General features: G+C 61.5%; 1 protein-coding gene across 2 annotated transcripts in view; it reads left to right on the forward strand.

The window, feature by feature from the left end:
- The window catches only part of PXN (paxillin), a 19,150-nt gene that overhangs the window by 3,137 nt on the left and 6,092 nt on the right, over window positions 1–9,921 (forward strand). For both annotated transcript variants that reach the window (XM_005863768.2, XM_005863769.2), the window contains exons 2-6: window positions 3,696–3,922; window positions 4,177–4,292; window positions 4,720–4,856; window positions 4,938–5,139; window positions 6,175–6,310. In XM_005863768.2, the coding sequence (XP_005863830.2) occupies window positions 3,696–3,922; window positions 4,177–4,292; window positions 4,720–4,856; window positions 4,938–5,139; window positions 6,175–6,310 (818 nt within the window). The remainder of the gene's footprint in view (window positions 1–3,695; window positions 3,923–4,176; window positions 4,293–4,719; window positions 4,857–4,937; window positions 5,140–6,174; window positions 6,311–9,921) is intronic.

A 9,921-nucleotide genomic window follows, 5' to 3' on the forward strand; every position in this document is an offset into this window, starting at 1 on the left:
GGCACCCGGGAGTGGTCACTCTGGGGTCGCACCTGCAAATGGCAGTGCGCCCCAGGCCCGGCCGACGCTGGGCACCCTGTTCCTCCACCTCAGCCCGGCTTCCCGGCGTTGAAATCTACCTTGTGCATCCGCGGCGGGGCTCCCGGGCCTTCCCGGCCCGAATCCCTGATCGCGCGAGGTTACCGGTGGTGACTCCCGGCAGCGGGGAGCCGGTGGGCCGGTAGCGCCCTCTGGCGGGGAGTGGCGAAGGTCTGCACCCTTCGTCGCCAGAGCTTAGCCGAGTGGCCTTCGCTGGGCTGGAGACTTGGCACTCCGCGCCCTCCCCTCGGGGCCCCTGGTTTGGAGAGAACCTCTCCCTCCACACACGCGTTGGAGCTCAGCTGGGCTCGAGAGGCGAGAAGCGCTCAGGATCTAGGGTGGTTCCCCCGAAAGGGGCTGGGAAGCCCATGACCCGGGGCTGCCTTGTTGGGAGGGTCTCAGGCCTGGGGAGAGGAAGTCGGAGGCCTGCCTGATCCTGCACGAGCGCGCCCTGACTGCTTCCGTTCCTGCTTCTTTGCCCGGTCAGCCCCATTTTCTCTGGCACCTTCTTTGGGGTGTGAGTAGGAGGGATCTCTGAGCCTCCCCCCCCCCCCCCCCCCCGGGGGGGCGGGGGGGGGGGTGGTGGGGGGGAGGTGCTGCCTGGAACAGGGTGCATCTGGGACAGAGGGAGCTCTGCTCTGGAATTTCAGGCATCAAACATCAACAGAACTCGGGCTCCCTTTGAATTCCATGCGTAGAGCTGGGTGCCAGGCGGTAGATGTAGCTGCAAACTGGGGACCCTTCCCTGTGGGCACTGCCTGCAGGTGAACGCCTCTGTGCAGTCCTCGCTGGGCCACTGTTTACTCCAGCAGGGAGGAGTCTGCTGAACTTGCAAGGGAACTTTGGCCTGTAACCACTGTGCCCATAGGAACCCACCGCAGGGGCCAGTGTGTCCTCCAGGGCTGCTCAGAGTCCTGGCTCTTCCCTGAGGTGTTTGTGGAGGTTTGGGGGGGGCGACACCAAGCCCCGTCTAGTCCCTGAACAGAGACGGAGGGTGGAGAGGGGGAAGTGCACCACAGACCCTGTGACTGTCTGTCCTCGCCGGGGTTCCCTCATCAGGAGTTTGGAAAACGATGTCTGTTCTTTCTCCCTGACATCCAGTGTTTCACTTGGAATGTTACTTTACTACCTTAGCTTCCTTTCATGTCTTGCCCAGATTCTGCCCATGGAAGACTTAGGAGAGGTCAGCACTTAGCATCACACCCTGAGCGCCTTCGAGGAAGATCTTTTTCTGAATTTCACAAAGCAGCTAAGATCTGATGTTTGCAGCTGCCCATGTGTACGATGGCATCTATCTACCCCGTGTACACCCCCCAGCTGGCTGAGGAAACTGGGGCTCAGGGAAGCTAAGTGGTTTTGCTGTGTGGCCATGGACAATGGAGAGGGCAGCTGGGGCTTGAACTCTGCTCTGGCTCGACTCCAGAGCCTAAGATCTTTTGTCTCTGTACTCCGGGACTGCACCTTCCGGCCAACTGATGTATCTGTTGAAAGAGCCCATTGACATCGTAAACCAGAATCCAGTCCATAAACCAGTAAGCCAGACTTAGAGTCAGATCATGAGTGACAAGGAGGGGTGTTTGATGCAGAGGGCAGTGGTTTGACAGGGAAGGTTAACCGTCTGTCTTCTATTGAGTGTTTGGGGCCCAAGAAACCCAAGTTCATATCCCAGCTGGGCCCCTTCAGCTGGCTTTGGCCGTGTGAGGTTGTGCCTCTGCCTCAGTTTACCACCTGAACTAGTGTCATTGTGTGGAGGTGACGCAGCTGAAGCTCCTGGCACGTGGTGGGTGTTCAAGCACAGCAGCTGCTCCTGTTACCTCGGGGTTTCACTTGTTGCCTGCTCCGGGGAGCCCTCTGGGCTTTCTCCATGATGAAGGAGAAACCCCACCCTTGCTGGATTGGGCCCAGAGGAAGTGGGGACTCTGCATGAAGCCGGCGCAGCAGGTGGGGCCGCGGAGCGGCCACTGGGATTGGCCTGGACGCGGTTCCTTTTCTGCTGTTACCTAGACACACACTGACTTGTTCTAGTTCCGGTTTGCTAGAAACAGGAAGCCAGATCCTTCCAAAGGACCTGGAGTGGGAGGAGTGCAGGAGCTGACCTTCCTCGGAAGTCAGGGGACCTGTCCTGGGCTGCGGGGCCTGGGATTCCCTCTGAACCACTGGGTAGGAGCCAGGGTAGGTGTGGCTGGCCTTGGGGGAAGGAGACCCGGCAGGCAGCGGGAGGAGGTGTGGGCCTACAGAGCCGGCCCGGCCTGGAGGGCATTGCTTCCCTCTCTCTTTCTCTGAGCCGGGGTGGGGTTGAGGACAGGGCCACAAGGAGGGATCCGCCTGGCAGCCCTGAGAGCTGGGCCCGTCCTTCAGGAAGCGGTACCGTTTAAATATGGCATCAGCTAGTGATCACAGCGCCTCTTGCAGGCCAGGTTTTGGGGCTTCTGAGGAGTCAGACCGCCTGTCACTTACTGGCTTGGTGATCGGGGACGAGTCCCACCACCTCCCAAAGCTGGTTTCCCGTCTGTAAAGGAAGCATCAGAATCCCACTTCGTGGGGTGATAGGAGGGTTAACTGAGACCAGGAGTGCGCAGTCCCACACTGCGCCTGCCACTAGGAAATGCCAGTAGTGCAGCCACTGCTTTCTCAGGAGTTTGTCCCAAGGGCCGGGGACTGTGTCCCGAGCAGGCCGGTCGCAGGAGAGGTGAGAGTGAGCAAGTCCCTGAGCCTGGCAGGAATGAGGGTGTGGCGTGTGGGGCCGGGCTCTCTGGGTTGTGGGGCTGGTGACGGTCCAGGAGGGGAGAGACGAGGGGGGAGATCAGCAGTTCCTACTCCGACCTGCCTGCTGTCCTCCTCTTGTCTGGAGACAGCGATCCAGGGCCCTCTGTTGTCGGCCTGGTGCCGAGTAATGGAAGCTTGCACTCGAGGGCCCATTCGGCTCCCTTGCTGCTGGTAAAAGCAGAATAGTGGGGCCCTGGAGCCTGTGGGGCCAGGCTGCTTGCCAGGCTTCTGCAGAAACAGCCTATGGAGTAGGCCTGCCATCCCCTCCGCTCCACCCCCGCCCCCAGGCTTGGCCCAGGAGGTAGGGAACACTGCACCAGCCTAGTCCCAGCCCCCACCTCCCCACACACCTCGCCCCATAGCCTGAGAGGAGCTCTCCGAGCCTGGGGTTCTGCTTCAGAAAGACAGGTTTCACCTGGGGGTCCCTCCAATGTGGGGGCAGAGAACGCTTAGCTCTTGGAAAGTAAGTGGGACCTGGCCCTGTCGGCCCCTCCCCGTGACGTGGGCCCCGCCCACCGTTCTCTCCGCCTGGCCCTGCGGAGTCAGAGCACCGAGTTCTAGGCGGCATTGCTGACTCCCAGCCAGCCAGCTGCACAGCCTGTCCCGAGGGAACAAAGGTGCCGACCCAGAGGTAGGAGAGCTGCAGGGGCAGCCCCGGGAGCCTCCCCAGCACCCCCAGTCTGGGGCTGGGCCGAGGAGGTCAGCTTTGGGAGCTGGTTCCTAGGCAGGCTGGCTGACCTGAGGCGGGGCAGGTGCTCAGATCATTAACTCCTGGAACAGGCAGGGCGGTCACTGCCTGTGGGGAGTTCCCAGGGCCCCGGCTTCTCACCCTCTCCCCGCCTTCTCCGCAGACGCCCTGCTGGAGGACTTGGAGTCCACCACCTCCCACATCTCCAAACGGCCCGTGTTCTTGTCGGAGGAGACTCCCTACTCCTACCCAACTGGAAACCACACGTACCAGGAGATTGCGGTGCCGCCCCCGGTCCCTCCACCCCCGTCCAGCGAGGCCCTCAATGGCGCGCTCCTTGACCCCTTAGACCAGTGGCAGACCAGCGCCCCCCGATTCATCCACCAGCAGGTGAGGCTTTGGGGCTAAAGGAGCGTGTCTGGCAGCGGCCTGGGAGCCAAGGGAGGAATGGGCTCCCGGGAAGGGGAGAGGGGCTCTCCCCACCAGACGCCACGTGAGGGGGCGGTGACCCAGTGTTACTCACCTGTCTCCAGCCGGAGCGTGGAAATTCCCTGGTGAGACGGGCTGTGAGCAGCAGCCTCCTGGGGGTGACTCGGACTGTTCCTTTTCCTCCCGGGAGGCTCTGAGCATTCTCCTTCCCGCAGCCCCAGCCCCTGCCGCCCGCCTACGGCTCCAGTGCCAAACCGTGCAGCGCCTCCACCCCCCAGGACGGCCTGGGACCTCCGTGCGCTCGGGCCGGTGAGGAAGAGCACGTCTACAGGTACGGCCCAGCCCTGCTGCTCACCTCCGCTCCTGCTTGGGAATCCTGGGACCGGCCAGGCCCGGAGGCAGCCGAGGCCAGGGATGAGGCCTGGCCAGGGCCCGTGAGGGTTCTGCCTTGGGTCATTGGGCCAAGTCACAGAAGGCCCGAGGCCCCCAGCCAGCTCATGGTGCCTCCTGATGGCCTGGTGGCCTGATCAGGGCCATCTCCATTCTCCATGCTAAGCCCGCGGCCACGTCACGTCACCCGTGTCACTGAGGAGCGGAGAGGCAGGCCTTCCTCCCTCTCCTCTTCTTACCACACCCCTCCCCCCTCTCAGTCCTCTGCTGTGGGAGACCTCGTCCCCCGCTGCCTATTCTCCGGGAGAATCGGGGGTGGCCAAAGCTGGGAGTGTCTCTCAGTGTGATCTTCCCTTTGTCTCTCAAAGCTTCCCCAACAAGCAGAAGTCGGCTGAGCCTTCACCCACCGTGATGAGCTCCTCTCTGGGCAGCAACCTTTCGGAACTGGACCGCCTGCTGCTGGAGCTGAACGCTGTGCAGCACGGCCCCTCGGGCTTCCCCGCAGGTGGGGCTGGGCCCCTGGGCAGGCCTGCCTCATCCCGAGAGGGCTCAGGGCTGAGCAGTCTTTCTCTCTCCCTCTCCCAAGATGAGGCCAACTCGAGCCCCCCGCTGCCTCGGGCTCTGAGCCCTCACTATGGCACCCCGGAGAATAACAGCCTGCTGGCGGGCAGCGCCGGGCCCCTGATGAAAGAGAAGCCCAAGCGGAACGGGGCCCGGGGCCTGGAGGACGTGCGGCCCAGCGTGGAGAGTCTCCTGGACGAGCTGGAGAGCTCCGTGCCCAGCCCCGTGTGAGTGCCCCGGGCTCGCCAGGGAGGCTTGCTCATCAGTGCCCGTGCTCCATGCCTGCCCACGTAGCCCCATGTCTCCTGTTCCCTCCATGAGAGCCTGTGGTTTGCCAGGCCCTGCACCAGGCTCTGGGGGGATAGTGACGAGTCACACGGACACCATTCCTGCCTTCCTCGAGCCACCATCCATCGGAAAAAATGGACATCACGCATGCTGAGGGCCCCTGTAGCTTAGTGGCCGTCAGCACAGGTTTTGGAGCCACATAATGGGGTTTAGACCTTGGCTCTGCCCTTACGAAGTATCTCAAGCCTTTGTGTTTCCATCTGTAAAATGGGATTAGGGGGTGTGGAGAATGGGGATAGGGCCGCCTGCCTCCATGGGGTCGACCCAATCATACATGTAAAGCACGTGGAGTGGTTTCTGGCTCATAGCAGGTGATGTACATGGTGAGTGCTTTCTAAGTGTTAGCTCTTCTCGCACATGTACATGCAGTGCTGTGGAGACTACACGGCTCGGGCTGATGTCACGGGCTTGGGGGAAGGAGCTTGAACTTGGGCTGGAGGACTAGAGGCGTCTTCCTGGGAAAGTTGCTGTTGAGCGGCCCTCCCTTCTCCCATGTCATCAGCGCACCTCAGCTCTGTCCCCCTGGCCCAGTGGTCAGCAAACCACGGCTCATGAGCCACATGCGGCTCTTTGGCCCCTTGAGTGTGGCTCTTCCACAAAATACCGACTTCTGCGCATGGACCACAAAGTTTGAATCGCACTGTACGTGCGCGCCCGCACGTGGTATTTTGTGGAAGAGCCACACTCAAGGGGCCAGAGAGCTGCATGTGGCTCGCGAGCAGCGGTTTGCCGACCACGGCCCTGGCTGACAGCAGCCTCCTCCCCCAGAAGAGATCGGGAGCTAGTGGGCTTTCCTGGGGTTGGGGGGGTGGGACCCCAATGTCAGAGCTGACATGTTGATCTCCTGAGGAGGGCCGCGCGGGGGCAGCCTGGGGCTGGACTTGGGGCTCCCTCTGACTCGAGCCTGCCTGCAGCCCTGCCATCACTGTGAGCCATGGCGAGATGAGCAGCCCCCAGCGCGTCACCTCCAGCCAGCAGCAGACACGGATCTCGGCCTCCTCTGCCACCAGGGAGCTGGACGAGCTGATGGCCTCCCTGTCGGATTTTAAGGTGCCCGAAGCCCCTTCTTCCCTGCCCGTGTCTCCCATCCTTCTCTTTCCATACCTCAGTGTGAGTAGCTGGAACTCGGCCCCTCCGTTTGGGTGCCTTGCCCTGAGCCAGGGGCCCCACAGTGCCCTGGCCTGGCCAGGATGTGGGGGAGGGAGGGCAGCCAGGCGGTGGGCACTGAGCTGCCTCGCAGCCTGTGAAGGCCGAGACATTCCTTCCTCCCGGGACGAGGAGGTAAAACAAAGGGCCCTGTGTCGATGCTGCTCTTGGTGGGGGAGGGCATTCTCCGCTGGCCACGGGGCCCTCGCGAGCTTGTGCCTGAGCGGTCATTGCCCTGGAGCTCATCTCCCACGCTGGCGTCCTCAGCACGTCCTCTTTCTTCCTGCCTCTGGCTTCTGAACCCAAGGCCTCCTTTGCCAGCCTCCAGTCCTGCCCCCCTTTCTCCACGGGCCTCTGAATCCCTCAAGTTCTGTCTGTGGGAAACCTAATGTCGGGCAACTGGGCCCGTCCACACGCCGCCCTTCCTCCCTCCGAGCGCCCCCCGCCTGCCAGGCCAGGTGTTTTATCGGAAGATGCGGTGCCTCTGTGGGGGCTGATATTGGCCGAACTCTCCTGCAATTGCTGAGAACACGTTTCCATTCGGGTCGAACTTTGGCGTATGACTTGGGGAATCTGAGAAGGGGGGCAAGTGGTCCATGCGCTCTTGGCCCTGATGGTGCCTCCAAACCTCCCTTCAGCTGGGGTTTTTGGTGGGAGATGCGAGTGGGGCTTGAGCGGGGGGCGTGCTACTGGCCGTTCTCAGCAGCCAAAGCCAGGCGAAAGTCTGCTGGACCAGGCATTGGCCTGAGGAAGCCCTGCTCCAGCGCCCTTTCGAATGTGGCTTTCTGAGAGCCAGCATTGTGGTGCCCGTGGGAAGCTGAGCTGGTTCTAGTTGCGCGCCTAGAGCAAGGTCTCGGGGATGTAGGGAAGATGGGTTTGTCTGGGAGAAACCAAGCCGAGAATCTGGTTGGTCTCTGGTTTGGAGGCACCAGAGCAGCTGCCTGTGGCTGACTGTCCCTTGATGGTGCCTGGACTGACCTCCCTGGTCACTCTCTCCAACGGCCACCGCACTGAGCCTTCTCTCCCTCGTGCCTACTCTGATTGGGGTGGCTCCCAGGCCTTGCTCAGAGGCGTGCCCTGCTGCCTGGGTTTGATGGGGCCAAGGACACGTTGCCCAGGAACACTGTGTTGGGTGTCAGGGTCTCCTGAGAGGCCCAGTCCTCATACGTCAGCTCTGCGGCCACCCCGCCAGTATAGACGGTGGCTCTCAGAGCTGAGGTCGAGCCCACCCCTTGCAGGGAGCGTCCTTCCTCACCTCTCCTGTTTCTCTCTTCTTCCCTCTGCCTTTTGTCTTTCTCCTCCTCCAGACCAGCTCCTCTGCTGTGGCCTTGAACTCCCTGGGGCTGCCGCCCAGCTCAGCTCCATCCTCACACCACATACGTCCTTCTCCTCCTTCTCCTCCTCCTCCTCCTCTTCCTCCTCCCGGGCCCTCTATACTCTTGCCACCCACTATTAAACCCTCCTCTGGAGGCCACGGTCTCACCACAGAGGCTCTCTGCCGTGAGGATGATGAGGAAGGGCAGGGCCTCTTACCTCCTGTGGCCCCCAGCTGGCTTGATTTGGCTGGCCTCGGGGTGACACCTGACACCCCCAACTCAAGGTCTCCCTCTGCGGTCCTCCTCCTCTTCCTCCTCCCGGGCCCTCTATACTCTTGCCACCCACTATTAAACCCTCCTCTGGAGGCCACGGTCTCACCACAGAGGCTCTCTGCCGTGAGGATGATGAGGAAGGGCAGGGCCTCTTACCTCCTGTGGCCCCCAGCTGGCTTGATTTGGCTGGCCTCGGGGTGACACCTGACACCCCCAACTCAAGGTCTCCCTCTGCGGAGGGCTCTCTGGGGCCATTTGGTGCAGAGAGCCAGGCTCGAGGCTGGAGGGACGCACTAAACCTCAAGAGTGAGCTCTCCAGGGCTCCCCCAGGCCACACTCAACCCCAAGCTGGGTGTGCAGGTCCCCAGGAGCCTGGAGACCCCCAAGGGCTGTCAGCCAGCCCTGCGTACCCAGAGGAGGCCTTGGCTGCCACGTGGGAGCAGCCGTGGGCTTTGGAGGCGCTCAGGCCAGAGACTCCCCACAGAGCTACGCCCAGCTTCCAGGAAGTAACGGAGCCAGCTATCGTGGCCATAGACCGTCAGGTCATCTTCCCAGATACCTGGAGTCCCACGAAGGAACGTGGACAGCTGCAGGAGGGGACCAGGCCAGAGCTCGCGGGGCCAGAGGGCAGCCGCCCGGCTCCTGTGAACCAGGAGCAGTTGGGTGGAGAGATGCCCGTACGGCGAAGCCCGATCCGGCCAACCCAGGGACCCGAGACAGCCCGGAGGCCAGCAGGCACCACGGAAGCTGCTGCCGAGGCCGAGAGGGCACAGCCGGAGCTTCCACAGGCCATGGTCACGGACACGCCCACCACCGAGAGGATTTCCACCTCTGGCCAGGCAGGCGCGAGCTTGCACGGCGGCTGGGCCTGGTCCTCGCGGCCTGAGTGGGCTGCTCTGGCTAAATGCATGCCGCCTCCCACCGCGCATGTCTGCTTGGGCTGCGAGTCCTGAGCTAGCGTGGCCTGTGACCCGACGACCAGCTCTCTCCTGGGCTTTGTGGGGCCAGTGCAGCTCCCGGCCTGGGAATCACTTTGAGTGACAACCCGCTTCTTGCTTGTTTAAGGCCTTTTCCTTTCGATGAGCTCCCCTGACATCCGGAGGTGACATCGGATGTTGCGAAATGGTTGAAAGCATGAGCTTTGGGACCAGATAGAACTGAATACAAACCCTGCCTCCAACACTCGCTACCTATGTGACCTTGGGCAGCCTCCCGCCAGCCTCAGTTTCTCATCTTTGAAATGGGGGTAAAGGTAGACCTTTCCCCGCAAGGTCGTCCAGAGGATTCCATGAACTCACGCCTGGAGGCGCTCAGGGCAGCACGTGCCCTCAGTGAGCATGGCTGCTGTTTCTTGCTTCTTGCTTTATAGAAACAAAACAAAACAAAACAAAAAACCAAAACCACTACAAACCAGTAGGTTATAATATAAACAAGAAAAAAATTTGGTTAGAAAATTTGGAAGGAATGACCACATTTTTTATTACAAATTTAAAAAAAGAAAGAAAAAGCCTTATGTCTTTTTAAGAGTCCTCACTTACATGCTCTCAAATAAATAATCCTCATAGTAATAATAACCCTCTAAGGCAGCCAGGAAAGTACGAACCCATTTCAAGGATGGAGGAGCCGAGGCCCCTGGAAGTGAAGTGTCTTGCCCAAGGTCAGAGCTGAAACCTGCCTCCGCCCCGCCTCAGCTCTTTGGCCGTTTTGTTGAGCCCTCCCTTGCCCGGGCACCTGAGTGTGGACTGAGCAGCGTTGGCAGAGCCCAGAGTGGGGCTGTGACAGCTTCCCCTCCCCCCTCAGATCCGCTCCGTGATCAGGAGGAGCCGGGAGACAGGCCACGCGCACCCCATGTCCCGGGAGCCCTCCCCTCGCCGCCGGCTGGACCCCGCCACCATGAGCAGGACCCCATCCCAGGAGCAGCTCATC

The sequence above is a fragment of the Myotis brandtii genome, unplaced genomic scaffold, assembly GCF_000412655.1.
Source record: "Myotis brandtii unplaced genomic scaffold, ASM41265v1 scaffold181, whole genome shotgun sequence".
Taxonomy (NCBI): domain Eukaryota; kingdom Metazoa; phylum Chordata; class Mammalia; order Chiroptera; family Vespertilionidae; genus Myotis; species Myotis brandtii.